The 16,159-nt window shown below is 45.2% G+C and overlaps 1 protein-coding gene across 6 annotated transcripts in view; it reads right to left on the bottom strand.

Annotated features, from left to right (window-relative positions):
* Positions 1-16,159, bottom strand: part of LOC143776536 (RUN and FYVE domain-containing protein 1-like) — a 531,317-nt gene that overhangs the window by 452,071 nt on the left and 63,087 nt on the right. For all 6 annotated transcript variants that reach the window (XR_013215861.1, XM_077265993.1, XM_077265994.1 and 3 more), the window contains exon 3: positions 7,863-7,980. Coding sequence is in view for 5 of the 6 variants with exons in the window: in XM_077265993.1 (XP_077122108.1) it covers positions 7,863-7,980 (118 nt within the window). In the remaining variant the exon portion in view is untranslated. The remainder of the gene's footprint in view (positions 1-7,862; positions 7,981-16,159) is intronic.

The raw sequence follows: 16,159 nt of genomic DNA, 5'->3' as shown, positions 1-16,159 counted from the left end.
CTGGAATCACACTAAACGTATGAAAAAAAAAATTGATCCGAGTCTCACTGCCGAGAGTCAAGAGAGTACAATCCGATTTTTCACATTTAGCATCAGCTTTACGTCCGATTGCAATGCGATTTTAACATGAGCTTTTACACAGAGCAATTCTCTGTCATTTACACATCGTTTCCAAAGGAAATATTCTTCAAATATTAGACAGAAGTAGATGAAAAGATGGCAATTCATCTGTAAAATCACAGCATGACAGGTTAGAGTAGATATATACACATAGAATAGATATAAAGATGTCACTAATATATAGATACAGTATATATCAATCTATCTCATTCTTAAAAGTTCACATACCCCAGCAGAATTTTTGTTTTCTTGGCCTTTTTTCAGAGAATAAGAATGATAACACCAAAACTTTTTCTCCATTCATGGTTAGTGGTTGGGTGAAGCCATTTGTCAAACTACTGTGGTTTCGCTTTTTAAATCATGACAGCCCAAAACATCCAAATGACCCTGACCAAAAGTTTACATAAACCATTTCTTAATACCGTGTAATTGCCCCCTTTAACGTCAATGGCAGCTTGAAGTCTTTTGTGGTAGTTGTGGATGAGGTTCTTTATTTTCTCAGATGGTAAAGCTGCCCACTTTTCTTAGCAAAAAGCCTCCAGTTCCTGTAAATTCCTCAACTGTCTAACATGAACTGCGCGCATGAGATCTCCCCAGAGTGGCGCAATGATATTGAGGTCAGGAGACTGAGATGGCCACTCCAGAACCTTCACTTTGTTCTGCTGTGGCCTATTTTGGATCATTGTCATGTTGGAATACCTTGTAGAATATATATATCAAGGGAAACGTATAAATCATTAATTTAGGCCCTAACGTAAAAGATAATTTTATTATTAAAAACAGGCAAACTAAAGTAACAAAAAACACACCCCAAAAAATAGTGCTCAAAAAAATATCCAAAAACTTGAGGGGAACCCTAGAAACCCCTACCTACAGCATCTATATTGTACCCTACCTGGCTGCGGAGGTAGACGCCCTATGGGGGAACGTTATGGCGCCCCCGCTCAACGGTGGCTGACCCTAAAGGCCCTGATGCACCCTATTGCCACTAATGAGAACCTCTACCCACAAACTAAGGGGTCCTCTACCGCTAAACAGAGGACTATCTGTGCTAGGGAGAAGCTAGGTCCCCAAATGAAAACATTTACAAACAATGTATGAACACAAGGCGCATATAGATAACAGATGATCCCGCAGTTTAGAAGAAAGCTACTGTTCCAACCTGAATAGTTTAGATACCACTCTTATAATAGAGTAAGGATCACAAAATAGCCCGTATATTCCACATAGATATAGACAATGAGAATACTCTTGCATTATTATTTTGATCCTCTGTATATCAATCAAGTGCTTAATAGCACAGATACCTTGCATACAAGTCAACATGTGTGGAATACAGTAATACTCATCTCAGGATCTAACTGCGGTAGTTCCCCATACGCCATTCTTATTAACCGCCTCGACGCGTTTCACCCATTAAGGCTCATCAGGAGGCCGATGCAAAGATGATGTGTGTCATATATAATAATCAATAGCAAAAAGCTTTTTGAGTGAGTATTACTGTATTCCACACATGTTGACTTGTATGCAAGGTATCTGTGCTATTAAGCACTTGATTGATATACAGAGGATCAAAATAATAATGCAAGAGTATTCTCATTGTCTATACCTATGTGGAATATACGGGCTATTTTGTGATCCTTACTCTATTATAAGAGTGGTATCTAAACTATTCAGGTTGGAACAGTGGCTTTCTTCTAAACTGCGGGATCATCTGTTATCTATATGCGCCTTGTGTTCATACATGGTTTTTAAATGTTTTCATTTGGGGACCTAGCTTCTCCCTAGCACAGATAGTCTTCTGTTTAGCGGTAGAGGACCCCTTAGTTTGTGGGTAGAGGTTCTCATTAGTGGCAATAGGGTGCATCAGGGCCTTTAGGGTCAGCCACCGTTGAGCGGGGGCGCCATAACGTTCCCCCATAGGGCGTCTACCTCCGCAGCCAGGTAGGGGACAATATAGATGCTGTAGGTAGGGGTTTCTAGGGTTCCCCTCAAGTTTTTGGATATTTTTTTGAGCACTATTTTTTGGGGTGTGTTTTTTGTTACTTTAGTTTGCCTGTTTTTAATAATAAAATTATCTTTTACGTTAGGGCCTAAATTAATCATTGTCATGTTGGAACATCCAAATACGTCCCATGCGCAGCTTCCAGGCTAATGAGTGCAAATTTGCCTCCAGTATTTGCTGATAACGTGCTGCATTCATCTTTCCTTCAACTTTAACCAAGTTTCCTGTGCCTTTGCAGCTCACACAACCCCAAAACATCATCAATTCACCTCCGTGCTTTACAGTAGGAATGGTGTTCCTTTCATCATAGGCTTTGTTGACCTCTCTCCAAGTGTAAAGTTTATGGTTTAGGCCAACACCACCCTGCAATCCTGGACACTTGCCGGAGCTTTTTAGCGATGCTATTGTGTCAGGGTTGTCTATTGATACGTCCCACTCTGCCATGAACGAGAGGGGCGACCGTGTAAATAGCTGATGCAAGAGTGGCATTGTAGAAAGCAGCAGCACCGTCTGGGTCGTGGAGTGAGGATATAGATGCCAGTGGTAGGATAGAGTCACAGTGTGTGGGTGTCTTGGTGTGCGAGGTTTCTCCGGGGGTGCGCATTTTGCTGGACCTGGGTGACAGGTGTGGAAGACAGGGATGAGAATGTGAGTAGATGGTGGTCAGATAGAGGAAGAGGGGAGGTGGTGAAGTTAGATAGAGAGCAGAGATGGGTGAAGACCAGGTCTAGTGTACGTCCGACTGTGTGGGTGGCTGCGGAGGACCACTGAGTAAGTCCGAAAGATGAAGTGAGAGACAGAAGTTTGGATGCTGTTGACTGAAGGGTATCAGTAGGCATGTTGAAGTCACCCATGATGATAGTGGGAATGTCAGTGGAAAGAAAGTGAAGAAGCCAGGTAGAGAACTGGTCAATAAAAGGCAGTGGCCGAGCCCGGAGGTCGGTAAATGACGGCCAATTGGAGGTCAGAGGGAGAGCAGATGCGGACAGAGTGGACTTCAAAAGAGGGGAGGATAAGGGAGGGTAGAGGTGGGATTTGGTTGAAGGTGCAGTGGAAAGGAGAAGACCCACACTTCCACCATGTCTGTTGCCGGGGTGAGGAGTGTGGGTGAAGTGGAGGCCGCCATAACACAGTGCAGCAAGGGATGCGGTGTCAGAGGGTGTCAGCCATGTTTCTGTGAGGCCGAGAAAGGCAAGATTGTGAGAGAGAGAGAGGTCGTGAATCACATGAAGCTTACTGCAGATGGAGCAGGCATTCCAGAGTGCTCCAGAGAGAGGGAGCAGGGGAATGGGTGTTAGGGGCATGGGTTTTATGTTGGAAAGATTGCGGTAGTTCATATTAGATAGGGAGCGGTAGGAGGGTATGAGCTGTGGGAGTCCACGATTGGGAGATATGTCACCAGCAGTGAGGAGAAGCAAAGAGAGGGAGAGCAAGTGGGAGAAAGAGAGTGCCCTGCTTGTTTTATTAGGAGAGATGGTATCCAGCTTATCATTAGCAACCCGGCCTGTTTACTAGCCTGGACCTCACGGTTCCTGAACTCCTGAAACAGTGGAATAGTTTTCTGATCCTTTGCCCTGACCTCGGGCCATCTGACTTCATCTCTGTCTAGCCTCCGCCTTCCTCCCCATACCCGTCCTCTGACTCTTTGCTCAACTGCTGCTATACCGGTGACTGCCCTGGAGTGGCACCTGGTGGCTACCTGCAGCCAAGGCTAACCTCACCACCACCAGAGGCTCCAGTGAACACAAGGTAGTTTCTTAGGGTACCGTCACGCAGTGCCATTTTCATCGCTACGACGGCACGATTCGTGACGTTCTAGCGATATAGTTACGATATCGTTGTGTCTGACACGCTACTGCGATCAGACATCACGCTGAGAATCGTACGTCGTAGCAGATCGTTTGGAACTTTCTTTCATCGCTTGATCACCCGCTGACATCGCTGGATCGTTGTGTGTGACACCGATCCAGCGATGTGTTCGCTTGTAACCAGGGTAAACATCGGGTAACTAAGCGCAGGGCCGCGCTTAGTAACCCAATGTTTACCCTGGTTACCAGCGTAAACGTAAAAAAAACAAACACTACATACTTACATTCCGGTGTCTGTCCTCCGGCGTCTCAGCTTCTCTGCACTGTGAGCGCCTGCCGGCCGGAAAGCGAGCGCAGCGGTGACGTCACCGCTCTGCTTTCCGGCTATGGTGCTTACACAGTGCAGAGAAGCAGAACGCCGGGGGACAGACACCGGAATGTAAGTATGTAGTGTTTGGTTTTTTTACATTTACGATGGTAACCAGGGTAAACATCGGGTTACTAAGCGCGGCCCTGCGCTTAGTAACCCGATGTTTACCCTGGTTACCCGGGGACTTCGGCATCGCTCCAGCACCGTGATTGCAAAGTGTGACCGCAGTCTATGACGCTGGAGCGATAATCATACGACGCTGCGACTTCACGAATCGTGCCGTCGTAGCGATGAAAATGGCACTGTGTGACGGTACCCTTAGGCTACGTTCACATTTGCGGTCAGCGCCGCAGCGTCGGGCGCCGCAGCGTCGCCGCATGCGTCATGCGCCCCTATATTTAACATGGGGGCGCATGGACATGCGTTGTGCTGCGTTTTGCGCCGCATGGCCGCAAGCGTTGGACGCAAGAAACGCTTCAAGTTGCATTTTTTTTGCGTCCAACTTTCGGCCAAAAAGGACGCATGCGGCGCAAAACGCAGCGTTTTAGCGTGCGTTTTGCCGCGTTTTTGTTTGCGTTGTGCGCTGCGGCGCACAACGCAAATGTGAACGTAGCCTTAGTCATGCCCCAGCAGGGTAAGCCCAGCCTGAGGCGCAGTGGGTCCACAAACATCGGCATTACAAACACTGTGATCAGTTGCGTAACTTGAAACTCATGGGCCCCGATGCGAAAGCTCCAACGGGGCCCCCAAATATTTTAAATCTTTAATAGCAATAGTCTTTCTATAGGCCAAAGGGACTTTTAGGGTTCCCTAGGCTCCAGGGCCTGGGTGCGATTGCAACCCCTGCACCTGTTATAGTTACACCCCTGACTGTGATGATTTGGGACCTTTGTTTCTATGTTATGACATGGCACAAAACTACCCTATTTCAGTTGTACAGAAATGATTGCGCAGCCAGTCATTCACCACAGCACTCAAATGGTGTCTAAACCTGTCTAGAGCAAAAAGTAAGAAAACAGTCAGGGACCAACAGAATGGTGCAAGTGGGGTGATGGTGAATAAGCCAAGCACACTGATCAAAAAATAAAGGGAACACTAAAATATTGCATCTTAGATATCAATGAATGAAATATTTCAATTGCAAATCTTTATTCATTATATAGTGGAATGCGTTGAGAACATTAAAACATAAAAATAATCAATGTAAATCAAAATTAATATCCTATTGAGGTTTGGCCAGTCCACAGTATCAATGCTTTCATCATTCAGGAACTGCTGACACACTTCAGCCACATGAGGCTTAGAATTGTCATGCATCAGAAGGAACCCAGGGCCTACAGCACCTGCATATGGTCTAACAAAGGGTCTGGGGATCTCATACCGATACCTAATGGCAGTCAGGTTACCTCTGGATAGGACATGGAGGGCTGTGCGGCCCTCCAAAGACATGCCTCCCCACACCATTACTGACCCACTGCCAAACCTGTCATGCTGGAGGATGTTACAGGCAGCAGAACACTCTCCACGGCATCTTCAGACTCTTGTCATGTCTGTCACATGTACTCACTGTGAACCTGCTCTCATCTGTAAAGACCACAGGGCGCCTATATTGAATCTGCAAATATTGGTGTTCTCTGGCAAATGCCAATCGCCCTGCACGTTGTTGGGCTGAGCAGTCTCTGGTACTGCTCTTCTTGTTCCTTGTCCTTGCACAAAGGAGTAGGTAGCTGTCCTGCTGCTGAGTTGTTGCCCTCCTACAGCCCCCCTCCACTCCTCCTGGTGTACTTGACTATCTCCTGGTATCTGCTCCATGCTCTCCACACTGTGCTGACAGACACAGATTACCCTTCTTGCCACAGCTCGCATTGATGACAAAATAAAAAAGTGAACAAAACAACAGCCAAAAAGGATGAGAACAGAGAAATAATAATAATAATAATAATAATCTTTATTTTTATATAGCGCTAACATATTCCGCAGCGCTTTACAGGTTGCACACATTATCGTCGCTGTCCCCGTTGGGGCTCACAATCTAAATTCCCTATCAGTATGTCTTTGGAATGTGGGAGGAAACCGGAGTACCCGGAGGAAACCCACGCAAACACGGAGAGAACATACAAACTCTTTGCAGATGTTGTCCTTAGTGGGGCTTGAACCCAGGACTCCAGCGCTGCAAGGCTGCTGTGCTATCCACTGCGCCACCGTGGTCACCCCCTGCAGATGTAGGGGTTGTCTTGCTAACTGCCTATCATTTGTACCTGTTGTCTGTTACATTTGTGAGTCGCCCGTCAGGGACGTGGGGTACTCGGTACCGGGTCCGGTCCATGGCCCTGGGCGCCCAGGCAAAAGGGACGGTCTTTAAAGAGGTTGTAGAAATAAGGAAAGTTCGTGACGCCACCTGTGTGCTTAAAGGGGTCCTCTGGGGGCGATGGTGCTGCAGCAAAGATGGTGTTGCTTCCCACAGGTGAAGCGGTGTATTTGGCAGGGATGGTGAATGCCGCAAATAATTGGGGGACACAGGGTTGCAGTCTTTTCCTGGTTATTCAGGATGGTATTCAGCCTCAGTCCAGGGTACCGGTAACAGGTGTAGCTGGAGTCCAGGCAGCCTGAAGACAGGTGGAAATCCCCTTGACGGGTCAGTTAGGGAGCCTTTCACTATGCGCTGGTCTGTGGTTCCTTGCTGCCTGTAGTTCTCTAACAAGGCCCTCTTTCTTCCCTGTCCAGGGACAGTACCTGCAAGGTAGGCAACTTGAGCCGTCTCTTTTGGGTCTCTGTTCACGGTGACTCTGGATTCTGATTGCTGCTGTACCTCAGGTATTATGTGGGCAAGTCCCTTTTAGCTTCGTGCCCTCCGGTTCTGCCGTGGGGACTGCAGTCCCCCTCAGCCTCGGGCTCTCGGTACCTGGTTTCTGCGCTCAGCTTAGAGAGGCACAGTAGCAGTCCTTCTCTAGCTCCTAAGTACCTCTGTCCTCCTTCACTGTCTGCTACCACCTGTCAACTGTCTGCTTTTCTGCCTAGCAACAGCATAGCAACTGACTCCTCTTCCCGACCAGAGAGAGCAGCTCTCCTAAAGTCGGGTGTAGAGCTCCCCCTTCTGGCCTGGAGTCAGAATGTGTTGCATGTTAGGTTACCTGCCAAAGGGATTCCTCCTGTCTCCAGACATGGCATTACCCTCCCCGAGAGGAAGGCAATACCACTGTGGTACCTGAACTCCTGGGGTGCCACATTTGCACAAAAGCAAGAGAAAATGATTCACAGTCAGTGTTGTTTCATAATTGGATGGGTTGATTTCACTGAAGTGTGATTGACTTGGAGTTACATTGTGTTGTTTAAGTGTTCCCTTTATTTTTTTGAGCAGTGTAGTTGACACCCAAATGCTCAGATATTAGGCAATTTTGCAGATTTCTGAAAAATTGGTTACGGATCAATACAGTTCTACTCATTTGTTTGTTTTGCAGGGTTTGCTTTATAGTTGCCATTTTACAGACAAAAAAAAAAAATATCACATCCTCAAACATTTTTTTTGTAGTCTTGAGTTTCACTTCTGAGTTCTACTTACTTAATTTCAGGAAGATTCCGTATGTTTGTAAAGATGTCAGCAGACTCGGGGCAAAGTTTTTCTATCAGTTCCAAAGGGCCAAAGAAAGATTTATTTTGACCAATAAAGCTCTTTTTAACTGCAAAAAAAATTACAATTAAAATGCAATTAAAACTGTAAACGGCACATTTTAGTAGTAGGACAGATATGCATTAAACAGACACCTCTACCAATCCATATATTCACAAACATATCTCTATGATGTCTATATGAACACACATTCATATAACCCCCATCTATTTGAGCTGTACAGCTTTGAACCATTTCTGTACATAGACATCAGTTAGACATGGGATAGTTGCAATTTGGAGCGGAGACCACTAGCATATTCAAGTGAGGCTTCATAGAGATGGTCTATGTACAGAATCATAGCTCGTGAATGGTCAAGTCTCCTACACTGCATTAAGAGCAGTAAAAAATAAAATGTTGAAATACTAAGATGAGTTATACAGTGCATTGTACACAAGGATAGAATTACATCTCCACCCTTATATTATACTCCACAACTGACACATTTTCCCAAGTTGCAATTTACAAGACAAATGCCTTGGAGAGTGCATAGCCAAAGGTTTAGCCAGAACGCCCCCTTTAGAGGCCATGTACTTTTACATCCTCCAGGGTCCAGGTCACACCTCATTCCCCACAACTATGAATGACAGATTATACACTGGGTGGGGGGGCCAAGCTTCCGGTAGCTTCCCCAGTCTCTGGGGTGTTGGAGAAATTGGACGACTCTACAAAAAGAGGTCTCCCCTTTTTCAGTGAGATTCTGACATTCAGGGAGAGTTATCTACACTATTTTTAGAAAAGGTAGCATAAAAAAACTGATCATGACTGTTGAAAAAAACATTTTGTACTTAAAGGGAGCAGCCGGATGTAGGCAAAGAGAAGCGGAATCCAAAAGATGTATCACAGATTACTGGGTGCAGTCTTTCTCACGCAGAGCTTGTAGATTTAACAATGAAGCAGAGCTGAGAAAGCTAACTCCGCCCACAGCACACTCTCCATATACATAGTCTAGACAGTGAAGTGCAGGGGCCGCCTTGCTGCACCAGGAAGCACGCACGCACTACTGTGTCAGGCAACGATAAGTTCCTGGTTCTAAAACAATCATTGCAAGCAAACAAAACCACAGAGCTTGATAAGACACATCTGAGCACTGAAATGTGTGTTTTTACCCCCACCTCATGCTGTTTCAGATGACTTAGCAAAAATCTGCTGACAGATACCCTTTAACCCCTTAACAGCAAATAAATTTTTAAAATTCTGACCACTGTAACTTTATGAGGTAATAACTCTAGAACACTTCCATGGATCCCAGTGATTCGGAAATAGTTTTCTCATAACATATTGTACTTCATGATAGTGGTAACATTTCTTTGATATGACTTGCGTATATTTGTAAAAAAAAAAAAAAACAAATTTGGATCAAATTTTGAAAATTTTGCAATTTTCCAACTTTACAATTTCATGCCCTTAAATCACAGAGATATGTCACACAAAATCTATATATATAATTGTCTAAGGGTTTTTCTGTCTGTCCTGGAAATCCCGCGTCTCTGATTGGTCGAGGCCGCCTGGGCCTCGACCAATCAGCGACGGGCACAGTATCGACGTAGAAATCCCGCGTCTCTGATTGGTCGAGGCCGCCAGGCCTCGACCAATCAGCGACGGGCACAGTATCGACGTAGATGTCATAATGGTTGCCATGGCGACGATGATGTCATAAAGGTAGCCTTGACCAATCAGCGATGGGCACAATCTGCCGCGAATTCTGGAATCATCATTGTCCATATACTACGGGGACATGCATATTCTAGAATACCCGATGCGTTAGAGTCGGGCCACAATCTAGTACTTAATAAGTAACATTTCCCACATGTCTACTTTACATCAGCACTATTTTTTGCTAGGAAGTTAGAAGGGTTAAAAGTTAAACAGCGATTTCTCATTTTCACAACACAATTTTTATTTTTATTTTTTTTTTTAAGGACCACCTCACATTTGAAGTCACTTAGAGGGGTCTATATGATAGAAAATACCCAAAACTGACACCATTCTAAAATCTGCACCCCTCAAGGTACTCAAAACCAGATTCAAGAAGTTTATTAACCCTTCAGGTGCTTCACAGGAATTTTTGGAATCCTTCTATTTATTTCAAAACACTCTTTTTCAGTGATTACTTTGTATCTCCGTTCATACTGCACCACAAACACAAATGATACACCATATGAAAGGTAAACATGCCCCCTTCAGCAAGAAAATAGCCAAACAAACCACACATCCACGATGTGATCACAAAATACATTTTAAACATTAATTTTCATAAAACTGCAGTAAGGAAAAATGACCTGCAGGTGGCACCACACTACCCGAAAGCACAATACCACAAGGCTGAAACAAATCCTAACATTTGCCTTGGGGGCTTTCCAGCTTGCCGAACTCCTTGCCCAGCCGATTTCAGGCAGGTACATATAAAATATTTGCCAGATATGTGGAAGTAGAATAAAAGTAAAACTTTACCTGTTTAAGACTTCAGCTTTAAAACTGAAGATAAAAATGAATGCAGCCTAAAAGGGACCGGACAGGTTCTGAACCATCAGATTTTCCGTATTATTGGACAGTCATTGAAAAATCTATCTTCCTTCTAAGGTTGCAGCTTATTGGTGACCTGAAGTCACCTCTGGTTCCAAGTAAAAAACTGCAGCCTTGACATAACTCAGACTGTACAGGGAGCTGCTCCGTTCACATACATAGGGCTGTGTTGCACTTCCCTACACTGCAGATAGATGGCAGTGCTGCTGTGGAGGGGAAAAAATGCTGCTGCCCCTGTTCTTTTGCAAGGTCCTGACAATCAGACCCCTTCTGATCAGTAAGTAAGATAACATTATGTTTAATGTTAGGGGATCTCCTTTAGGCTGGAGTCACACACAACGTATAAAAAAAAAAAAAAAAAAAATTGGACCGTTTTACACGGACGACAATCGCAGAAATATTCCCTGAACAGTGATCCGTATGTCATCCGAGTGCAGTGCGAGGATGCGATTTTCACGCACGTAAGCATCTGTATGATGAGATATAATGGATCCATGGTCTCAAATAGTCGTGAAAAATTATATATACTGTATATATATATATATATATATATATATATATATATATATATATATATATATATATATATATATATATATATATATATATATATATATATATATAACACGCTGGGGGTGTCACTATGTCTGAAGCCTTTTTAGGCTGGACCCCACAGACTCCTGGCTCCCAGGAGATCGCGGTATGCGTAAGCACTGAACGCACACAGCGATCTCCAACGGAGAAGCAGGGATGTGCCAGGAGGGTGAGTATATTCTATATTCACCTGTCCCCCGTTCCACCAATGCGCGCTGCTCCATCCTCCACATCCTCTGCCTGTGACGTTCAGGTCAGAGGGCGCGATGACGCGCTTAATGCGCGCCGCCCTCTGACTGAACAGTCACAGCCAGAGGACCCGGAAAACGGAGCGGCGCGCAGCACAGGATCAGGGCCAGGTGACTATATCAAGTGCCGGGGGCCTGAGCTAGCGGCGACTCCGGCACCTGACCCCCACAGCGCGCCGGTGTCCCCGCCTGCTCAGGCCCCCAACACTCGACGCCCAGCGACGATAGGTGAGTATATATATATATATATATATATATATATATATATATATATATATATATATATATATATATATATATATATATATATATATTTTATTGCATCAGCATACAGGGCATATAATCCTATGGAGCATCTTATGGAGGCCATCAACCATAATGGAGCAGCATACAAGGCATATAATACTATCGAACATCTTATGGGGGCCATCAACCATAATGGAGCAGCATACAGGGCATATAATACTATGGAGCATCTTATGGGGGCCATCAACCATAATGGAGCAGCATATGAGGCATAAACTATGGAGCATCTTATGGGGGCCATCAACCATAATGGAGCAGCATATGAGGCATATACTATGTAGCATCTCATGGGGGCCATCAACCATAATGGAGCAGCATATGAGGCATAAACTATGGAGCATCTTATGGGGGCCATCAACCATAATGGAGCAGCATATGAGGCATATACTATGGGGCATCTCATGGGGGCCATCAACCATAATGGAGCAGCATATGAGGCATATACTATGGAGCATCTTATGGGGGGCCAACAACTTTTATGGAGCAGCGTATGGGGCATATGTGTTGTGAATTCCGCTCTTGGGCTCCCTCCGGTGGTTGTAAGTGGCACTTTTGGGAGTTCTGCTCTTGGGCTCCCTCCGGTGGTTTTAAGTGGTACTGCTGCTCCTTGGATTTAGTAGTCAGCAGCTGCTTCCACTGATTGTCTTTCTGGCTCGGCTATTTAGCCTGGTTCTATCCTTCAGCCTGTGCCAGTTGTCAATGCTTCCTGGTTGGATTCACATCTCTGCTTGGATTTCCCTGATATTCTGACCAGTTCAGCAAAGATAAGTCCTTGCTTTGTTCTTTTGCAGTCCACTTGTTGTGGACTTAATCTTTCTGCACTTTCTATGTTTTTTCTAGTCCAGCTTGTCAGTATGGATTTGTTCAGTTAAGCTGGAAGCTCTGTGAAGCAGATTTACACTCCACACCTTTAGTCAGGTGTGGAGATTTTTGTAAACTCTGTGGTGGATTTTTCTAGTTTTTAATACTGACCGCACAGTATTCTGTCCTGTTCTATCTATCTAGCTAGACTGGCCTCCTTTGCTACATCCTGGTTTCATTCTGCGCATGTCATTTCCCTCTCCACTCACAGTCAATATTTGTGGGGGGCTGTCCTATCCTTTGGGGATTTTCTCTGAGGCAAGATAGCTTTCCTGTTTCTATCTTTAGGGGTAGTTAGTCCTCCGGCTGTGACAAGGTGTCTAGGGAGTGACAGGAACATCCCACGGCTACTTCTAGTGTTGTGTTAAGCTCAGGAACTGCGGTCAGTACAGGTACCACCTCCTCCAGAGCACGTCCCATGTTGCTCCTAAACCACCAGCTCATAACAGTACAACTGGCCAAAAATGAATTAAATGCATCTCAAAAGAAGGAAAAGGAAGTTCTGAGACATTTTTTTTTCTGCAGTCTGTTTTGTCTTTTTTTTCCTCTTAATCTCTGGGTGGTTCAGGATTTTGGCGCTGGCATGGATGTTCAGGGTTTGTTTTCTCGTGTGGATCAACTTGCTGCAAGAGTACAGAGTATCCAAGATTATGTTGTCCAGACTCCGGCTTTAGAGCCTAGAATTCCAACCCCTGATTTGTTTTTTGGGGACAGATCCAAGTTTTTGAACTTTAAAAATAACTGCAAATTGTTTTTTGCCTTGAAACCCCGTTCCTCTGGTGATTCCATTCAGCAGGTTAAAATTGTCATCTCTCTTCTGCGTGGTGACCCTCAGGACTGGGCATTCTCCCTTGAATCAGGGGATCCGGCATTGCTTAATGTAGACGCATTTTTTCAAGCGCTCGGATTATTGTATGACGAACCTAATTCTGTGGATCATGCAGAAAAAACCTTGTTGGCCCTGTGTCAGGGTCAGGAGGATGCAGAAGTATACTGCCAGAAATTTAAAAAATGGTCTGTGCTCACTAAATGGAATGAGGAGGCTCTGGCAGCAATTTTCAGAAAGGGTCTTTCTGAAGCCCTTAAAGATGTTATGGTGGGGTTCCCCACGCCTGCTGGTTTGAGCGAATCTATGTCTCTAGCCATTCAGATTGATCGGCGCCTGCGCGAGCGCAAAGTTGTGCACCATATGGCAGTATCCTCTGAGCAGAGTCCTGAGCCTATGCAATGTGATAGGATTTTGACTAGAGCAGAACGGCAGGGATTCAGACGCCAGAATAGGCTGTGTTTTTACTGTGGTGATTCTGCTCGTTATTTCTGATTGCCCTAAGCGTACTAAGAGGGTCGCTAGGTCTGTTACCATCAGTACTGTACAGCCTAAATTTCTCTTATCTGTGACCTTGATTTGCTCATTATCGTCCTTTTCTGTCATGGCATTTGTGGATTCAGGCGCTGCCCTGAACTTGATGGACTTGGAATTCGCCAGGCGCTGTGGTTTTTCCTTGCAGCCTTTGCAGAGCGCTATTCCTTTGAGGGGCATTGATGCTACACCGTTGGCCAAGGATAAACCTCAGTATTGGACTCAGCTGACCATGTGCATGGGTCCAGCACATCAGGAAGATTGCCGTTTTCTGCTGTTGCATAATTTGCATGATAATGTTGTACTGGGTTTTCCATGGTTACGGGGACATAATCCGGTGCTGGATTGGAAATCTATGTCTGTGACTAGTTGGGGTTGTCAAGGGGTACATAGTGACGTTCCTTTGATGTCAATTTCCTCTTCCCCCTCTTCTGAAGTTCCTGAGTTTTTGTCGGATTTCCAGGATGTATTTGATGAGCCCAAGTCCAGTTCCCTTCCTCCACATAGGGACTGTGATTGTGCTATTAACTTGATTCCTGGCTGTAAGTTCCCTAAGGGCCGACTTTTCAATCTGTCTGTGCCAGAGCATGCCGCCATGCGGAGTTATGTTAAGGAGTTTTTGGAGAAGGGGCATATTCGGCCGTCTTCCTCACCATTGGGAGCGGGATTCTTTTTTGTTGCCAAGAAGGATGGCTCATTGAGACCCTGTATTGATTATCGCCTTCTTAATAAGATCACGGTCAAATTCCAATACCCTTTACCTTTGCTTTGTGATTTGTTTGCTCGGATCAAGGGGGCTAGTTGGTTTACTAAGATTGACCTTCGAGGGGCATATAATCTTGTTCGTATTAAACAGGGTGACGAATGGAAAACTGCATTTAATACGCCCGAAGGCCATTTTGAATACCTTGTGATGCCTTTCGGGCTCTCTAATGCTCCTTCTGTATTTCAGTCCTTCATGCATGATATTTTCCGCAATTATCTTGATAAATTCATGATTGTGTATTTGGATGATATTTTGATTTTTTTCCGATGATTGGGAGTCTCATGTGAAGCAGGTCAGGATGGTATTCCAGATCCTTCGTGAAAATGCTTTATTTGTGAAGGGGTCTAAGTGCCTATTTGGAGTTCAGAAGGTCTCTTTTTGGGGTTTTATTTTTTCTCCCTCGTCTATAGAAATGGATCCTGTTAAGGTCCAAGCCATTCATGACTGGATTCAACCCACATCTGTTAAGAGTCTTCAGAAATTTTTGGGCTTTGCTAATTTTTATCGCCGTTTCATTGCCAACTTTTTCAGTGTGGTTAAGCCCCTGACCGATTTGACAAAGAAAGGCGCTGATGTGACGAATTGGTCCTCTGCGGCTGTTGAGGCCTTTCAGGAGCTTAAACGCCGATTTACTTCTGCCCCTGTGTTGCGTCAGCCGCATGTTTCTCTTCCTTTTCAGGTTGAGGTTGACGCTTCTGAGATTGGGGCAGGGGCCGTTTTGTCTCAGAGGAGTTCTGATGGTTCTTTGATGAAACCGTGTGCCTTTTTTTCCAGAAAGTTTTCGCCTGCGGAGCGCAATTATGATGTCGGCAATCGGGAGTTGTTGGCCATGAAGTGGGCATTTGAGGAGTGGCGACATTGGCTTGAGGGAGCCAAGCACCGTGTTGTGGTCTTGACCAATCATAAGAATCTGATTTACCTCGAGTCGGCCAAGTGGCTGAACCCTAGACAGGCTCGATGGTCCCTGTTTTTCTCCCGTTTTGATTTTGTGGTCTCGTATCTTCTGGGATCTAAAAATGTTAAGGCTGATGCCCTCTCTAGGAGTTTTTTGCCTGATTCTCCTGCAGTCCTTGAGCCGGTTGGCATTCTTAAGGAAGGGGTGATTCTTTCTGCCATCTCCCGATTTACGGCAGGTGCTTCAGGAATTTCAGGCTGATAAACCTGACCGCTGTCCTGTGGGGAAGCTGTTTGTTCCTGATAGATGGACAAGTAAGGTAATTTCTGAGGTTCATTGTTCGGTGTTGGCTGGTCATCCTGGGATTTTTGGTACCAGAGATTTGGTTGCTAGGTCCTTTTGGTGGCCTTCCTTGTCGCGGGATGTGCGTTCTTTTGTGCAGTCCTGTGGGGCTTGTGCCCGGGCCAAGCCTTGCTGTTCCCGCGCTAGTGGGTTGCTTTTGCCTTTGCCTGTCCCTGAGAGGCCCTGGACGCATATTTCCATGGATTTTATTTCGGATCTTCCTGTTTCCCAGAAGATGTCTGATATCTGGGTGGTTTGTGACCGGTTCTCTAAAATGGTCCATTTGGTACC

The sequence above is a fragment of the Ranitomeya variabilis genome, chromosome 5 (assembly GCF_051348905.1).
Source record: "Ranitomeya variabilis isolate aRanVar5 chromosome 5, aRanVar5.hap1, whole genome shotgun sequence".
Taxonomy (NCBI): domain Eukaryota; kingdom Metazoa; phylum Chordata; class Amphibia; order Anura; family Dendrobatidae; genus Ranitomeya; species Ranitomeya variabilis.
The sequence above is the reverse complement of the archived record's forward strand: the minus strand, read 5'-3'. Positions and strand labels throughout refer to the sequence as shown.